At 49.1% G+C, this 19,036-nt stretch overlaps 1 protein-coding gene across 1 annotated transcript; it reads right to left on the bottom strand.

Moving 5' to 3' along the window:
* Window positions 1-1,239: 1,239 nt before the first annotated feature.
* TAP1 (transporter 1, ATP binding cassette subfamily B member) lies at window positions 1,240-18,033 on the bottom strand. The gene is made up of 11 exons (XM_081852669.1): window positions 17,117-18,033; window positions 15,600-15,714; window positions 15,361-15,491; window positions 12,736-12,941; window positions 11,085-11,282; window positions 9,305-9,433; window positions 8,487-8,675; window positions 7,689-7,862; window positions 6,262-6,421; window positions 4,569-4,705; window positions 1,240-3,335 (listed from the first exon to the last, which is right to left on the bottom strand). Exons 1-11 carry the CDS (start codon window positions 17,622-17,624, stop codon window positions 3,087-3,089), a joined length of 2,196 nt encoding a protein of 731 aa, XP_081708795.1. The 5' UTR covers window positions 17,625-18,033; the 3' UTR covers window positions 1,240-3,086.
* Between the last annotated feature and the right edge of the window lie 1,003 nt (window positions 18,034-19,036).

Below are 19,036 nucleotides of genomic sequence, written 5' to 3'. Positions count from 1 at the left end.
AAAGGTAAAGGTACCCCTGCCCGTACGGGCCAGTCTTGACAGACTCTGGGGTTGGTGCGCCCATCTCACTCAAGAGGCCGGGGGCCAGCGCTGTCCGGAGACACTTCTGGGTCACGTGGCTAGCGTGACATCGCTGCTCTGGCGAGCCAGAGCCGCACACGGAAACGCCGTTTACCTTCCCGCTAGTAAGCGGTCCCTATTTATCTACTTGCATCCGGGGGTGCTTTCGAACTGCTAGGTTGGCAGGCGCTGGGACCGAACGACGGGAGCGCACCCCGCCGCAGGGATTCGAACCGCCGACCTTTCGATCGGCAAGCCCTAGGCACTGAGGCTTTTACCCACAGCGCCACCTGCGTCCCCACCCCAGGGTTTACATGTGCACAAATTCTTGCCTTTCTCTAGCAACAGGTGATGCTTAACCCCACTGTCCTCTGAGGTAGGTTAGGCAGAGAGGCAGCAACTGCCCTGAGGTCACCTGGTGAGGAGATTCGAAATCTGTTGATAACCTTCCCATTACAGTGGTACCTCGGGTTAAGAACTTAATTCATTCTGGAGGTCCGTTCTTAACCTAAAACTGTTATTAACCTGAAGCACCGCTTTAGCTAATGGGGCCTCCCGCTGCCACCACATGATTTCTGTTCTCATCCTAGAGCAAAGTTCTTAACCCAAGGTACTATTTCTGGGTTAGCGGAGTCTGTAACCTGAAGTGTCTGTAACCTGAGTACCACTGTACTTGTTGTGGTGGAACAACCTTCAACCACCTAGTGCATGGGTAGACAAACTAAGGCCCGGAGGCCGGATCCGGCCCAATCACCTTCTAAATCCAGCGCGCTGATGGTCCGGGAATCAGCGTGTTTTTACATGAGTAGAATGTGCCCTTTATTTAAAATGCTTCTCTGGGTTATTTGTGGGGCATAGGAATTCGTTCATCCCCCCCCCCCAAATATAGTCCGGCCCTCCACAAGGTCTGAGGGACAGTGGACCGGCCCCCTGCTGGAAAAAGTTTGCTGATTCCTGAAGTGCCCTGAACATGCTGGACTGCAACTGAAGGCCTGATAGTTGTTGCAACCCAACAACTTCTGGAGGGCACCAAGGTGGCTGGGCCAGGGGTGGGAGGGAAGAGAAAAACAGGGTGACCATAGTTCAAGGACATACAGCGGCCGTATAGAAAGGTGTCTTCATTGTCCTGGGGGAATGAGATCCATGCTTTATAGTGAAAAACAGTGAAAGAGAAAAACCCACATAAAAAGTATATTTTAATTTATACACATCTACAACAAAGCACATTTCTCTGTTCGCACACGTAAGAAACACACAAAAGCAAAAAAAAAATTTAAAAAATTCTGGAAAATGAAACAAAAACCTCAACATTTTAAGCGGTTGCCTAGACCTGTTTGAGGAAAAAGATACCATCTCAGGGCACAGCCCCCAGAGAGCTCTCCATCTCCATGTTATTGCATACTACAGAACGGGAATTGTCCACTCGAGACCCGTGGCCGGCTCTGCCGTTAAGTAGGGTGAGGCAGCTGCCTCAGGGGCTGGTGGGCCAGGCAGCAGGGTACCCAAGGCACCCCCCCCCAAAAGCTGATCTATTGTCCCTCTATGAGGAGTCTCCTCGCTCTCTTAACTACACTTCCTACTTCCTACCAATTTAATTTATCAGATTTACATTCCATCTTTTGCTCCAATGAGCTCAGAGTTCTCCCCCCTTCATGGTTCTCCCCCTCCACATTTTATCCTAAAAACCCTGAGAGGCAGGCTAGGCTGAGAGCCAGGGACAGGCTGAGCTTCAGGGCCAAACGGGGATTTGAACCCAGGTCTCCCACGTCTTACTCCGACACTCTTAACCCTGACACCCTGGGAGAAGCGGGGCCTGTTTATGTGGCCCATGAGTGTTTTGAAAGTATGGCATGGATGTGACCAACCCCTGAACAGAGGGGAAGTGTGCGCATTTTGCAGAAAACCTTTGTACTGTATGACCGAAATGTAACCATACACAGGAAAGCGCCACTTCCGTTGCTACACCCGGTCTATCAGGTGGCCCAGTGTATCGGACTGTGGCCCTCAGGCCTGAAAAAGGGTCCTTCACACTCCTGGCCCACTGCTTTTCAGATTCACAACCTCCCAAAGTGACTCACAAGAACTGAAGCCATTAACCAGGTTTTTAACAGTACGGCGTACAAAACAAAATGGAGGACGCGTCCCAGTTGCCAGGGCTTCAGTTAGGCCTCGACTGCCCACCCAAATGACTTTTGTGCATGGAGTGGGCGAGGGATGGCCTGCCTTTTACATCAGGCAGCAAAATCTGTTGGGACAGCCCCAATAGTGAAGGAAAGTTTGGGGTGAGAGGATGGTCAAGCAGACAACAGAGGTGGGCCACCTCTGGGTTGATGTAAGGGAGGCAGAGAGGACCATGGGATCGAGGCCTCTGCCCTTTGGCATGTCCTTCGTATAAACAGTGATTCCCGCGCACGGGTTTCAAAATCTCAAGTTGTGCCGACCTTCTATGATAAGGTAGGGATTAACGAATGAGTAACGGCCTCCGCTAGGGGTGCCAACAAGAATAAAATATTTTGGTGTGAGGGAGCCAGGTAAGCCTCGCCCCCACACAATCAATCACAAGATGTGGCCCCAAACACACGGACAACTCCAGATGTAAAGATATGTGTTTCGAAGAGCTGGAATTTTGTGGGGCTGCCCCTCTCAGATATAGGGAGATGCCTTGAAATATAGATTACTATTTTCATGGAGAGATCAGGAGGCGAGGAAGCTGCCTCATAGCAATGGGCCAGTCAATCTCAGTACTGTCTACACTGGTTGGCAGCAGCTGGTCTTCATGGTTTCAGACAAGGGACTGTTTTTACCTCTTCGCAGAGGACTTAAATCTGGGACCTTCTGCAGGCAATGGTCCTAGCAAGGTTATGTCTCCTCAGATCTTTTGCCTTAGCTGAGGTGACAAGCTGCAGGCTGGTGGATTGGGAGCACGCCAGGCATTTCCCCATCCCTCCTGCCAAAAGAGGAGGCAGGGATGATGGGCAACGACTGCATAGGTCTAGGCCAGGGATCCTCCATCAGTTCTGAACCCACTATAGATGCTCGTGGTCCACGTCAACAAAGCCATTGTTGCTGCCCTCAGCTCCATTCTGCTGCCTCTGCACCAGCTGCCAGTAGATGCCCTTCTTCTCCATCAGCTCCAGGTGGGTCCCTTCTTCCTGGATTTCCCCATCTTCCATGACCAGGATGCGGTCGGCACGCTCCACGCTGCGCAGGCGGTGGGAGATGAGCAAGACAGAGCGCCTGTGGCGAGCCTCCCCTTCGTAGATCTCCTTCTCCACCTGTGGAGTAAAGCAAAAAGGAGTTTGCTGGCAGGGAGGTAGCCAACTTCTTCCCCTTAACCCAGTTGCCTCCCGAGTTGTTTTGGAGGGCTCCTGTGCCTTAAATGAATCATACATCAGGAAAAGCAGTGTTTTCTTTTCTTTCTTTTTTATAAGATTTATTTATTTGGTTTTTCAAATTACAATTTTACAGTCACAACTCGCAACACAAGAACAAGACTCCAAGCAATCTCTTGGACTCCCCTCCCCTCTTTTGTGGGTCCTGTTGTTCATCATTTCCTCCTGCATGAGAATCCAAATCTTTTACCTCTCCACTGTGTCCAAAATTCAGCATTAAACTGCAAGTGCTATTCTCAAGCCGGTCTTTGACCGTAATAAATTTCATGTTCATGTACAAGTGCTATTCCCACCCTACTAACAATTCTAACTGTTTACAATGGCTTTTAAAATAAGTTATAAATTTTCCCCATTCCTTATTTAAAATTTGGTCTTCCTGATTGTTAAGTTGTGGGTGAACATATCAGATGACACAGCAATTCTTCAAACAGCTCTTGTTTATTCAGAGGCCAGAACAGAACTGAACTGAAGGGTTCAGTCAGCCTGCTTATTTAGAGCTGCAGTACACATAATTGTAACAACTTTCTAAAACTATCCATTCCTTCAACCAGCAGAGACATGCTGCTTCATAATATAATTTCAGGTCTGGCAGGGCGAAGCCTCCTCTTTCTTTCACGTCTGTTAGTAGTTTAAATTGAATTCTAGGCTTCTTACCCTGCCAAATATACCTTGAAATTGATCTTTGTCATTCCTTAAAAATAGCCATCACTCTGATTACTGGAATTGTTTGGAACAAAAACAATAGTTTTGGCAGAACGCTCATCTTTATCGTTGAAATCTTTCCCTCTTTCATGTTGGGATGAGGATGATCAGTGTTCAACGATTTCAACAACACTGATCATCCTCATCCCAACATGAAAGAGGGAAAGATTTTTTTTATTCCTCCCCCATCAAGCATGGTGTTAAGCGTATAGGAACCCCACCTTGCAAAATCTTCCCACAAAAGGGGTGAAGAGGAAACATCTGTCTATCCTCCTGGCTGCCTGGCATGAAAGCCACAGGGGGAATTGCTGCAGTGACCATCTGTTTCTGTAAGTATTGGACCCTTTTTCTAGAATATCACAGTAGAGGCACCCAACACCTCTGGGCTTCTACCCCTCCACAGGCCCAACTTACCTGCTGCTGGCTCTCCATGTCAAGGGCACTCGTGGCATCGTCCAAGATCAGCACTCGGGGGTCTCGGATCAGAGCCCGGGCAATGGCAACCCCCTGTCTTTGGCCGCCGGAGATCTGGCCCCCTGTTTCTCCAGCATCTGCAGGGAGGAACAGAAATGGCAGCAATGGGGAGACACTTCAGGAATTCCTTTGCTTCCATCAGAACTAGGACAGTCTCCTGCTGCCAGCCTGTGTGTACATTACTAAGCTAGACAGACTTAGTCTGACTCACTATCTGTCAGCTTCCTATGTTCGCTGAGACTTTCTAGGTCCAACTTAAAAGTGGCCAAGAAATCAGACCCCCAAGACCTTCCCTTCCCTTTTGGCAACCAATATCCAATGCAGGGCCGGCCCACCCATGAGGCGAAGTGAGGCAACTGCCTCAGGTGGCAGGATTCACTGGGACAGTGGATCCTGTTATTGATCTTTCTCCTTGCCTTGTTCCTGATGAAGATCGTCCCTTGCCCCTTCTTCCCTGGTGGGGAGCGGGGAATCCTTTAGGGGTCTGGCACTGGTGTCAAAATGTTTTGGGCCGGCCCAGATCCACTGCTACCCCATCCCACAGCTGGAAGGGCAGTGGGGCAGATGGTTCAACTTTCTGGGGGCCACATGCTGGTGATGGGCAGGGCTAGAGGCAAAAAGTGGGCAGAGCGATGAATGTACGGTTGACTGGGCCGAAATGTTTGCATCTGCTGGCAGAAACTGAACTGAAACAGAATCCCTGACAAAGGAGCCTACGTTTCATGGTATCATCCCACTGAGATTCCAGGGCAGGGGTGAAACCAGACTTTATTTCACCCGGGTCAAAGACCCAGTTTGGCACCCCCTGATGTAGTTGCGCGCGCGCACACACACACACACACACACACACACAAGCTGAGAGTTTCAATGACGCCCCTCTGGAGGCTTCACCCAGGGCAAAAAAATGGCTAGTCCTCCCATAGCTACAGCTCAGTTCCAGGGTTTTGTTTCTGTGGTTTTTTATGAAACAAGAAAGCTAATATTTATTAAAGGAAGTCTATATTTGCCAAACATATAGAACCAGGGGTCTTTCCTAGGAGGGTAGCCATATTTTGAAGAGCAAAAAAAGAGGACACATTTGCCAACTTCTGCTTTTAACTATGGATCACTCTCATTTTTTAAAAAGAGGACATGCCCTGGAAAAATAGGACATATGGCAACCCTTGGTGGAGATGCAACATGTCATCCTTGATCTTGCATCTCAAGAGGAGAGAGAGAGCCAAAGCATGCCTGCTCTCAAGAGGGAAGCAGGAAGCGAGGTCAGCAACCCTAAGAAGATCAGTCGATAACGCTGAAGGACACTGACACAGGTCAGTGCAAGGAGGATGGTCTAGGGCGTTTGGAGGTTCCTCGATCTACGTTGTTCTCGTGCAGATGTATCAGCCTGCGGTGGAAGCCAGGTTAAACCCCCACACTTGCAACACCTGTCCAGACAGGGAGAGGTCTTTTCCACAACTGGTTACTACTACTGAATCCTTTTGGTTAAGGTGGAGAAACCACAGGTTGAACCCAGAACCCTTCTGCATGCAGAGCACCTGCTCTGCCCCTGAGCCACAATCCCCTGCCATGGATTCCTTACCAGGGTTAGGCAGGGATTTAGAGAACTGGGTGGGTCTGGGGAGGGGGTCCCTACCTGTGTCATAGCCACAGCTCATCCTGGCAATGAATCGATGTGCTCCCACTCGCTTGGCCACCCCTGCCACTTCCTCCCGGCTCTTCTCCCCGAAGCCGTAAGCAATGTTCTTGTGCAGGGACCGGGCAAAGAGCACCGGGCTTTGGCTCACCAGCGCCACCTGCAGGGAGGGCAGAAGAGTTCGTCAGAGAATCTGGAATACTTTTTTTAAATTCCAGGTTATTGCCAAGGAGAACCCAACGGTGCCTGCCTGGACTAGGGAGGAAGAGGAATTCATTTGGCTTGCCCTTGCGGTGCACAAAACTGATCCAACACGCCTAAACTTGATTGCTGGTTGGAATGTGAGTCCTGATTGGATCACACACTTTTAAAAGGGGGGAAAAAAACACTGAAGAATTTTCAAACTATATACAACGATCCAATAAGAATCTAGATCACAAGGTTACAGAATTCATAGGGGAAAAAGCTTCAGAACTAGGGATAAATTGGGGACAATGCACTTCTCAAGCATTTGAGACAGTTTATCTGCACAAAAATATTCTTTCCATAAGAGACATGTACTAAATGTGGGTTTCAAAGATGGAATGCCTTGAGAAGCATGCATCTTAAGGGCGCATTAAAAATGTGTACAAAATGCATACAATATGAAGACTTTTTGTACACTTTTTTAAAATAATATGCACAACTCGGAACGGACCTATGACTGAGCATCAGCAGGACTAAACTATGGCAGAATTAGTCCATCCTTTGCATGGAACTGGAAACTGGTTCTAAAATGACTCCAGTTGGAAAAGGGGAGGCTCAGAGGCCGATGGAGCAAAACCAAGGCTGAAAATTGCCCTCTGCTCTCAACATGTGTTTTCCTGTGTTGCATAAGATGATGCCGATTGCAAAAGGAGCTCAAAAGAGAGACTCCATCGGGCAAGGCCTCCTTCCACCTGCCTTGCTCTACCCTCTAGTCTCTGCTTCTCAATGTGTATTGTATTGTTTTATGTACTGTGGCTTGCCGTTGTTTTATTGATTATAAATTAGATATTATTTATTGTAACTGTTGAGTGGATTTCTGTTTAACTTTTATATGTTGATATTATTATTTTATACTATTTTAATGATTGTTGAATGTTGCTTTCTTGATGTAGGTTGCCTATTTTAAAGTTATGTTTTATTATCACATTTTGGTATCGCATTAGCTTGTTATAAGATGTACATTTTTTTTGTTTCTTTGGCTTGTAAACCACCTTGAACATTGTAAGATAGAAAGATGGTATACAAATTAAAAATGATGATGATATGGAGAATGTGCTTTTGAGAAAGCAACTAAAAATAAGGGGAGTCGCAAAGGAGAAGACAACCCATACCACCCCTGACCTGCTGAAATACAAGAAAGGCACCTTCTCTCTCTGTTCTGGGGCAAGATCCTCCCTTACCTTTTCATGCAGGAAACGGTGGTCATATTTGCTCAGCTCTCTGCCATCCAGCGTCACCAGCCCGCTCTGGGGCTCGTAGAACCGCTCCAGCAGAGCCACAAGGGTGCTCTTGCCCGACCCCGAAGGTCCCACAAGGGCAGTCACCGTGCCAGGGCGCAGCTCTAGGGACACTCCCTGTGGGCAGGAGAGAATGAATAAGGCTCAGGTAGCCCTGAGTGCTCACTGGAAGGACAGATCCTGAAGCTGAGGCTCCAAGACTTTGGCCACCTCATGAGAGGAGAAGACTCCCTGGAAAAGACCCTGATGTTGGGAAAGATGGAGGGCACAAGGAGAAGGGGACGACAGAGAAGAGATGGCTGGATAGTGTTCTCAAAGCTACCAGCATGAGTTTGACCAAACTGCGGGAGGCAGTGGAAGACAGGAGTGCCTGGCATGCTCTGGTTCATGGGGTCACCAAGAGTCGGACACGACTAAACAACAACAAAACATGCCAAGCGGTGGCAGTGTTGGGGGGGGGTGTTCAAATATACTGCACATTATCAATGTCAGTTTTGGGGGTCCCAAAAGTCCAGCCCTCTGCAATGCAGAAATCTTTTGCCTGGTGCAGGACTTGAACCCATGGCCCTGAGATTGGGAGTCTCGTGCTCTTCTGACTGAGCTACCCAGCTTTATTCCATTCAGGTTCCCCGTCTAAGAGTCTCGGCTGGTCTGTCCAACGTTCTCTTTGTGCCCCATTCCTGAGGCTCTGTCTCCCCCCCCCCGAATCCCAGCCCCTTCCTTCCCTTTCTCCCCAAATACCTTCAGCACAGGAGGGCCTTCCCGGTCGGGGTAGGAGAACGAGACGTCTCGCATCAAAACGTGCCCCTGCAGATCCTGGGGTGTTAGCGTCCCCGAAGAGCTAATCTGGGGTGTCCGGTCGATATACTCAAAAAGCTTCTCAGAGGAGCCCACAGCTTTTTGTACACGTGGAGAAACAGAGAGCAGGACCTGCAAAGAGGGGAAGGAGAAAACATCTGACGGAGGAAGCATTGGAGGAGCCAGGAGCCAGGTCACTGGTCCCTCAAATTCAGTATTGTCAGCACTGATTGGCAGCAGCTCTCCAGGGTCTTTGGCGGGAGAGGATTCTCAGACCTAGCTGGAAATATCGCCAGGGACCTCAGCATCTTTTCCTCTCCCCTATGTTGGTCTTTAGGGACATCGGTGGCACTGTGGGTTAAACCACAGAGCCTAGGGCTTGCCGATCAGAAGGTCGGTGGTTCAAATCCCCACGACGGGGTGAGCTCCCATTGCTTGGTCCCTGCTCCTGCCCACCTAGCAGTTCGGAAGCACGTCAATGTGCAATTAGATAAATAGGTACTGCTCCAGCGGGAAGGTAAACGGCGTTTCCGTGTGCTGCTCTGTTTCGCCAGAAGTGGCTTAGTCATGCTGGCCACATGACCCGGAAGCCGTACGCCGGGTCCCTCGGCCAATAAAGCGAGATGAGCGCTGCAACCCCAGAGTCGGCCACGACTGGACCTAATGGTCAGGGGTCCTTTAACTTTATGTTGGTCTTTGCTCTCCTGAACCCCCTTCCCAAGCCCTGCTGTGCGTCCCTGACCCCCAAAATAAAAACTTACCCTCACTGCTGTGGAAAACTCCATTTCGTAGAGGACAAACGTCACGAGTTCTCCGCTGCTGACGCTTCCCAAAGTGACCAGGCGCCCTCCGTAGTAGAGAATCCCCACCTTGAGAAGCAGGCCAGAGAGCTGGAAGGGGAAAACGGGGCTTGAGGGATGCTTGAAGCTGAGTCAAATCCAGAGTCAAACCGGTCGCCTGTCCAGCTCAGTATGGCCTACACTGACCGGCAGCGACTCCCCAGAGTTTCAGGCAGGGGTCTCGCCCAGCCCTACCTAGAGGGGACGTGAGATTCACATATTGCTTGCAAATGAGATGTCCAGCCACTTGGCCGCATTGCCTTCCCTTAAAGGCAAAATAATACGCCGGACCTCATGGTTCTAAAAAGCTGTTTAAACTGGAACAAGGGAAGCTGTCTTACACAGAGTCAGATCCTTTGTCCATCTAGCTAAGTGTGTGTGTGTTTTTTTAAAAAATTATTTGGTTTTTCAAATTAAAAGTTTACTTAAAAATATCGATCATCAAAAACAAGATTGCAAGGAATCTACTGGACTTCCATCCTCCCCTTTGTGGGTCCCGTTATTAATCATTTCCTTCTGCATCTTTTATGACAGTCCAAATCTTTTACATCTCCACTGTATCCAGAATTCACCCTTAAACTACAAGTAATACTCCAATCCTACTAACAATTTCAACTGTTTACAATGGTCTTTCCATCTAGCTAAGTGTTATTGACACCCGGGTGGTCAAAGCGGGCCACAAGAGTACAAACCCACGGAGGCCACAAGGTGAATTACATTTCTATATCGTAAATTAGGGTGTTTGCAATATATTTAATATACACAATTACAGTGGTACCTCGGGTTACAGAGGCTTCAGGTTACAGACTCCGCTAACCCAGAAATAGTACCTTGGGTTAAGAACTTTACCTCAGAATGAGAACAGAAATCACGCGGTGGCAGCAGTGGGAGACCCCATTAGCTAAAGTGGTACCTCAGGTTAAGAATACAGTGATACCTCAGGTTAAGTACTTAATTCATTCTGGAGGTCCGTTTTTAACCTGAAACTGTTCTTAACCTGAAGCACCACTTTATCTAATGGGGCCTCCCGCAGCTGCTGCGCTGCTGGAGCACAATTTCTGTTCTCATCCTGAAGCAAAGTTCTTAACCTGAAGCACTATTTCTGGGTTAGCAGAGTCTGTAACCTGAAGAGTATGTAACCTGAAGCATATGTAACCCGAGGTACCACTGTAGTTTCAGGTTAAGAACAGACCTCCAGAACAAATTAAGTTCTTAATCCGAGGTACCACTGTAATATATATAATTGAACAGACAATTAACAGATTTAATTATTAAACAAATTTAATGCACAAACGGGTGTATGCATTTTTGTTAATGATGCATGACACAAAACTTATTTTTTTTAAGGCTTTAAGATGTGTTTTTGTTGTGGTTGCTGCCAAAAAGGGCTATGCAGCCAACGGCTATGGGTTGGACCACCCTGATCTACATTAACCAGCTGTGGCTCATTGGAGTTTTTTTGGGGGGGTGGCATTTCCCGCTTGCCCTGGAAGTGCCAGGGATTGAACCCACCACCTTCTGCAGAGGCTGTCACTGAGCTACAGTCCACCCTGGGAGGCCCCACATCCTTCCCTCCGTCTCAGCCTTCCCAAAGTTTGCACTTTCCAGTTGTTTCGGAAACCCCCAAGAGCCCTGCGGCCCAATTCCGGCCTCCATCTCCATCCCCCGCCCGACCAAAAATGGAGCAGTTTGGGTCCCTTACGTCGCTAGTCCACATGGAGGCCGCGTAGGCCACGGCCTCCCACTTGTTCAGCTTGTAGGTCTCCTGCAGCTTCTGGTCGTAGCGCCAAGCGGCGCCGTCCTCGTTGGCAAAGCTGCGGACGGTGGAGATGGCCTGGAAGGTCTCCGTGGCCACTTCGTTGGCCTTGGCGAGGGACTCCTGGACCTGCAGCGCCAGGTTCTGGGAGAAGAGAAAAGGTGGGTCAGTGGAGCAGGTGCTGGGGAAGCAAAAAATAGAAAGAAAGAAGAAAGAAGAAAGAAGAAAGAAGAAAGAAGAAAGAAGAAAGAAAGAAAGAAAGAAAGGAAGGAAGGAAGGAAGGAAGGAAGGAAGGAAGGAAAAGGGACAAGGAACTTGTATCTATCTATCTATCTATCTATCTATCTATCTATCTATCTATCTATCACAAAGTAATAATCCTAACTAGGGACGCGGGTGGCGCTGTGGCTTAAACCACAGAGCTTAGGATTTGCCGATCAGAAGGTCAGCGGTTCAAATTCCCGTGACGAGGTGAGCTCCCGTTGCTCGGTCCCTGCTCCTGCCAACCTAGCAGTTCGAAAGCACATCAAAGTGCAAGTAGATAAATAGGTACCGCTCTGGCGGGAAGGTAAACGGTGTTTCCGTGCGCTGCTCTGGTTTGCCAGAAGTGGCTTATTCATGCTGGCCACATGACCCAGAAGCTGTACGCCGGCTCCCTCAGCCAGTAAAGTGAGATGAGCATTGCAACCCCAGAGTAGGCTACGACTGGACCTAATGGTCAGGGGTCCCTTTACCTTTACCTTAATAATCCTAAATAAATAAGAATAAAAATGAGCACCCCACCCCCAAGACCATTCCATTGTAACTATCTAACCTCCAGAAATTTCAACACCTCTTGCGATCGTTTGACCCCTTTCCGTTTAAACAGTATAAATTCTACAAGCACCTTCCATATCTCCTCAGAATCATTTCTCCTGCATATTCCCCATCTTACCTTAATGGCACATGTTAATTTATCATTAATAGCTAGATAGATACTTTAATATGGTCAGAGACCAGCTTATAAAACACACTTGGGGGTAGCTATATTCTACCACATGTGGGACATAATTCCCGTTTTCCTGGCATCACTTCCAACGCAACACCAAATATTCCTTGTGTCCCTTTTCAGAAACGGCCATTTCTCCTAAAACTGGCAGTTTCGGTAGGGGGAAGAAGCAGGAAAATTGGAGCACAGAAACTGTCCCTTAAGAGGAGGTCACTTTTACTTCAGTTGATCTTAGTTGGGAGAATCTCTCTCCCTCCTTTTTAGGGCAGTCTAAAGGAAGAGCCACATCGAAAGCACAAAGAATCCTGAGAGTATTATTAATTATTATTATTATTAGAATTTCTATACCGCCCTGGGGGTCTCAGGGCGGTCCACAGAATAAAATCAAGATATAAAACCAAAAAAGTACAGCTTTCACCTCACAGAGCTATAATTCCCAGCACCTTCAACAAACTACAGTTCCCAGGATTATTTGAGGGGGAGTTTTCTATACAATTACCACTGAATACTGGTTATGGGGGAACAACAGCCTTGTCGAGAGAAAGAGACGGGGTACCGAGTTCGAATGACTCCCAGCAGGACCCTGCATGGCACTGGTTATTTGGGTACCTTGTGAAATTTCCCAGAGAGCTTTGGCACCAGTAGGATGAAGGGCAGGGCCACCGTGACGAAGAGGGTCAAGGGCACCGACAGCCACAGCATCATGGCGTAGAGGAAGACCCCTCGCATCAGGTACCACATCAGCAGGCTGAGGTCGCTGCTGAGGGCCTCGCTCATGGTGTCCGTGTCAGTCGTCACCCGGGAAGTGATGTCCCCTGTAAGGAAGGAGGTCAAGGATGATGGGACAGCAGAGGAAATATCTGGGCAAGGTTCAAGGTAAGCGAAGATGACCCAACAGCTGTATAATATCTGCAAGGAAAACCGAGTGGGGGGATTATTCCATGGGTGGCGCTGTGGGTTAAACCACAGAGCCTAGGACTTGCCATTCAGAAGGTCGGCGGTTCGAATCCCTGCAACAGGGTAAGCTCCTGTTGCTCGGCCCCTGCTCCTGCCAGCCTAGCAGTTCGAAAGCACATCAAAGTGCAAGTAGATAAATAGGTACCGCTCCAGCGGGAAGGTAAACGCAGTTTCCGTGCGCTGCTCTGGTTCGCCAGAAGCGGCTTAGTCATGCTGGCCACATGACCCAGAAGCTGTACGCCGGCTCCCTCGGCCAATAAAGCAAGATGAGCGCTGCAACCCCAGAGTCAACCACGATTGGACCTAATGGTCAGGGGTCCCTTTACCATTACTTTATCCCTGATAATAATAACAACAACAATAATAAAAAAAATTATTTATACCCCGCCCTCCCCAGCCAAGACTGGGCTCAGGGTGGCTAACACCAGGCACAAAACAATTGATTAAAATTGTTAAGTTAAACTTAAAAACAAGATTAAAAGACAACATTAAACTTAAAATGCAGCCTCATTTCAGTAGAAACTCAAATCAAAAACTTTTTGGGGATGAAAACGTCAAATCTTCACCAAGGCCAACTGTCCAGGCTGGTCCTATGTGGGCCAGAAAAAAGCCAAGGAAGTCCCCAAATAGGAGTTCCATCACAGAAGGAGAAAAGGAAAAGGAAAGACGGGGAGGGGATCAAGTAGATTCCAAGCCAAAGGCCAGGCGGAACAACTCTGCATTTCCAGGAATGTGAAAACTTTCCAAACCAACCAGAGCAGCTGAAATCCACTCCTGCTTTTTAGCTTTTGAGGAAAACGTGTGTTGTTTGGATGAGCACGGAAATAAATAAGGATCTGTGTTGAATTATGTTGGTTCCCAACCTTTTTTTGGCTGTGCCCCACCTAAGCATCTCTAAAATCCTGACGCCACCGCCCTCCCCCCACTGACATATAATTCTTATTTTTAAAAAAGTAAACTCCTATTCACGTGGGGGAAGCCTAAAAGGCCTTTAACTTGGTCTAAACATTCTCAAATTGCCCCCCTTAAAAATCAAATTCCCCCCCTGTGGGGGGTTAGATCCTTGAGGCCAGCACCGCCATCATCGGGATTTGGGGGCAGAGAGTGCACATTTCAGAGGAAGTGGTTTTTGTTTGTTTTTTTTTTAAAAAAACTATTTATTTGTTACAATTTACAAATCACCTTTCACATAAGCTTGAAGGCGATTTGCAATCGCCCATTTAACTCTACTTCCACTGTGCTCTAGGGGTTGGGCGATATCCGGATTTCAATGTCGTGATATATCACCAGCTAAACATCGCAACGTATCAATATATCACAATATCTGAAATAAGGATGGAATGATGTAGCAGCAAAAGCTGGTGGTTTGGGAAGCAGACTACACGTGATTTGGGCCACCAAATAAGTACCTTGTTGTTTCTTTGGAAATGCTACATTTTGATGGGTTCCCCCCACCCCTAACCCCCCCCACAGCTTCAATCCAAATTGAGAAAAAGGACAACCTAACTGCATTTTAAGCCGACGATGTGGACACAGCCGTAAAATAAGAGGAACCAGGGTTCAAGTCCCCACTGGGCCCTGAAGCCTTGGGTCTGTCACTGCCTCTCAGCCCGGCCTACGTCGCAGGGCAGTTGTGGGGGGATTAAATGAGGAAGAACTACATGTGCCACTTTCGAGCTCCTTGGAGGAAAAGGTGGCATATATAAGCAATAAACAAATTTCTCTGTATTTTTTGCTCCATAAGAGGCACCTGACCATAGGACGCACCTAGTTTTCAGAGTAGGAAAATAAGAAAAACAATATTCTGAACAAAACTGTGGATGTATGATTTTTGTGGTTCATGCTGTGGCCACAGACATGATATGTGATTTGACGGTGAATTTGGAGTGACCCAATGCAAAAATCCTGAGGATCCATGTGCATCCGTGCTTTGTAACCACGTGTTTGCTTTGTTTCAACACCCACTCCCCCCCCCCCAAAAAAAAAGCATAATCTGCTTTTCGCCCCTGGGCAATTCAGCTCCAGGGACCACGCATTCGCTCCATAGGACACACAGACATTTCCCCTTACTTTTTAGGAAGAAAAAGGTGCATCTTACGGAGCGAAAAATACGGCGATTTAAAACTCCAGAAGAGCTTTAAAATGGCTTTTGGGGGGAACAATACAAATTAGCACGAGGCAGCGATCTGAAAAAAATATGATGCAATAATCATCCAGAAAATAAAAGAGTACCTCAACTTAAAGACAAGTCCCATTCGGTGCAGATGCTGATTTTACCTGTCTTGTTAGTGTGGAAGAAGCCGACTTCCTGTCGCAGGACGGCTCTGAAGACGTTGCTCTGGAAGCGAGTGTGGAAGTGGTTCATGGTGGTGTTGTAGAAATAGTCACACACGAACTCAGCCAGAGCGCTGAGAGAGAGAGGGAGAGGTCAGAAAGGGAGGGTGGGCCTTTGCTTTCTAACACCCCCTTTCTCCCACCCCAAAAACCTTCCTAAAACTTCTCCACCTGCTCCGTACCTGCCAACGGTGAGGGCGGACATCACCCAGAGAGCTCTCTCGAAGGCAGAGGGGTTGGCCTCACCGGTGATCCAGTCGGTCACGTGCCCGGTGTAGTACGGGATCGCCATCTCCCCTACGACACACAAAGGGGGGGGGGAGACCGTGAGGACTCGGGCAACCCAGGGACAAAATGGTAGGCGTGGGGGTAACAGGAGCTGGAGGCTTCCGTTTCGGGGTGAGAAGTAGGGTGTAGCAAGCTTATCCCCCTTTCTTAGGCTACAGCTCAGTCTTCGCCAACCCGGAGCCCTCTGTATATTCCGGCCTGCTCATAGGAGCCAATTCCTAGGGACCCTGGGGGCTTCGGTCCCCCAAAATAAAATATTTGAGAAAAAGCTGATGGGCATTGCCATTCAATCGGTGTGTGCGCACTGCGTCATGTGATCGATTATGTGGGCAGGGGCTTACCTGGGCCCCCACAATATTTTATTCAAGTTGCCACACCTGCCCAGCCCAGCAATGTCTCTGTTATTATGCACCAAAATTAATCTAGTCCTGAAGCTGCAAGGAAATTGTACCAAGGCCTCAAATCAAAGGCAGCGGCGAATACTGAAACTTGGCTGAAATTTGCATTCGTTGCAGATGGTGTTGGGTGAAAACAACCACATAAATTGAAACCAGCTGGCAGCAGGTCAGACGAACACCTACCAGCATTCCTCCACACATGAGCTAGAACAACAATTAACCTGTGGGACTCATTGCTACAAGATGCTGCGAGGATCAGGAGAATACATAACTTTCCCAAAGAAAAAGGCTGGATGAATACAAAGAGGATGTCAGGTTTCTGGGTGGCCTCCCACAAGCAAACCACTCGTCTCGCTGCACAGACACCCTCAAGATGCAGAGAGAGATGGACCCAGAGGGGTAATTCTTACTTTTTGAAAACATCTGAAGGCAGCCCTGTTTAGTGAATTTTCTAATGTTTGAAGTTTTATCGCTTTTTTATTATTAATAATATTCTGTTGGGAGATGCCCAGAATGGCTGGGGATACCTGTCCAGATGGGCGAAAATAATATAATAACATAATAATATAATAACATAATAAAATAATATAATAATAATAATAAATACAGTGGTGCCTCGCAAGACAAAAATAATCAGTTCCACGAGTCTCTTCGTCTAGCGGTTTTTTTCGTCTTGCGAAGCAACCCTATTAGCGGCTTAGCGCTATTAGCGGCTATTAAAGGCTTAGCGGCTTAGAAAAAGGGGGGGGAGCGAAAAAAATGGCAAGACTCGCAAGACGTTTTCGTCTTGCGAAGCAAGCCCATAGGGAAATTCGTTTTGCGAAGCGCCTCCAAAACGGAAAACCCTTTCGTCTAGCGGGTTTTTCGTCTTGCGAGGCCTTCGTCTTGCGGGGCACCACTGTATTATTATTATTATTACAAGTAATACTCTGTACCAGAGATAGAGCTGGGAAGGGGGCTAGAATGAAGCTAGGGGGTAGGTTTGGGATCCCCCCACCCCCCCACTCACTTACCCAAGGATGAGACCACCAGCAGCACAGCAATGGCTACGAACCTCAGCACATCTGGCTTCATGGAGGCGACAAGGCGCCAAAAGGACGCAGAAGATTTCGTCTCCACCTCCCCCTTCCGGCGGGGGGCGAGGTGGTGCCACAACAGGGCCGATGCCCCCACAACAACATAGCTGAGGGCAAAGACATCTGCCCGGGCCCAGCTGTGCGCCAGCTCTAGGGCGACCCCTTCAGACAGAAACAGGTATTGCAGGGTTGTGTAGCAGGGGACCAGGAAGCTGAGGAGGAGCGCTGCAGGCAGGAGGCTGTCTTGGACCCCAGGACCCACACAGCAGGTGGCGGCACAAGCCGAGAGGGTCAGCAGCAGGCACCGCGCCAGGGCAGCGGCCCAGGAGGCCACCAGGGGGCTCCACCAGGGCAGCCTCAGCAGATGCCATGCCAGGCGGAGGGTGAAGAAGTCCAGGAGCGCCACTGGGGGGATCCAGACCCAGGGCAGCCAGGAGGGCTTCATCTTCTCTGCAGCTGGCAGGATCCTAGAGAGAGAGAGACAGAGAGGAGCAGCTGCCTTCGGAGGAGAGGCCGGCAAAGCGCAGATCTGGAAAGCCCCACTGGAAAAGAAAGCAATCAAGAATCCGGATCAGGCCAAAGATCTCATCTGGGGGGAAAGCATTTGCAACTCCCTTCCCAAGGAAGAAGCAGCCCAAGGAAGAAGCAGCCGCCGCCGCCGCAACGCGCAGCAAATCTGCAGCCGCGCACCCCAGTTCTCCGTTTCCAACGGAGGACGGAGCAGATCCGCTCGATCCAGCCGGAAAGTTTCTTTCTGCTGCAAATCGGCGTCGCTAAAAGAGGTTAAAAGGAAGGGAGACGGCGCGCCCTCTGGCGGCCCTACGCCTCTTTGCGCGAGGGAATAAAAAAGGGTTTTTAAAAGGAACAGGATCTTTTGTAGATCCTGGGAGCTAAAAGTGGAACTGGAGTCAAAAGGGGAGAGAGGTTTGCAGCCTTCCGTCAGCCGCGCCTCTCTTCTCTGGAAAGCCCCTCCGACGAGCTCGGATCTTCGGGGAAGCCCGGCCGTTTCTGGGAAGTGGAAAACGAAAGTAGTTTGCTGGTTCAGAAATATCTCAGAAGTGGGAAGGGCTAGAGGACCAGAAGGAAACGGCCCGCTAGTAAAGACTGGAGGGGGAAGGGAGTTGCAAATGGCTTTGTGTCTCTGGCAGGATAAATTATGTCTGCAGGGCAGGCGGCGATTCAACCGGTGAAGCTTTTCCTACTAGATGCGCGGAGATGCAACCAGTTGGATTTTGTCAGGCAGCAGGAAAAAGTAGGAGGGAGTTTCCTAGGGGTGAAAACACACGCTCTGCATCTGGCTAGGGCATTCACATTCCACTTTTCGATTTATTGCCATTTTGAAAAAAGAAACACGCGTGTCCGCCCGTCCACACGTGCTTCTTGCACAGAATTTCAGGGAGGTGCGTTTGCACACCCGCCTGGGCACACGGCCGCCGCCACGGATGCAGCAGAGACGTCGACTGAGCCCCGGGGAATCGTGGAGCTGGTAGGGCACCCCAGAGGTCCTGTAGTCCAACCCCAATGCTCAACGATCTCTCTCGCCTTCTCTCACCATCAGCGTGCAGGGCGTCCCTTGCACGTGCGAATCCCCCTATCTGCCCCGCCCCGTAGCCTCGATCTGTGCGAGGAAGGCCTTGTACTCTGCACATGCTCTGGACCACTCTCGCCATCGCGATTCTTCCCCATGCCGGAGGGTTAACGCGCGTTCATTCATTCATTCATTCATTCATTTAGAAATGTGAGCCTCGGCATTAGCAACAGGTTCTGGAGCGGATCCCCGGAGGATCAAGTGTCCAGCACGCTCCGGAGAGCTGGCTGCCAGTAACCTGAGCGCTGGGGAAGCGGCTTGCGATGCCT

This window comes from Podarcis erhardii, assembly GCF_964252035.2.
Source record: "Podarcis erhardii genome assembly, chromosome: 2".
Taxonomy (NCBI): Eukaryota; Metazoa; Chordata; class Lepidosauria; order Squamata; family Lacertidae; genus Podarcis; species Podarcis erhardii.
Note: the sequence above shows the minus strand (reverse complement) of the source record. Positions and strands in the feature narration are given on the sequence as shown.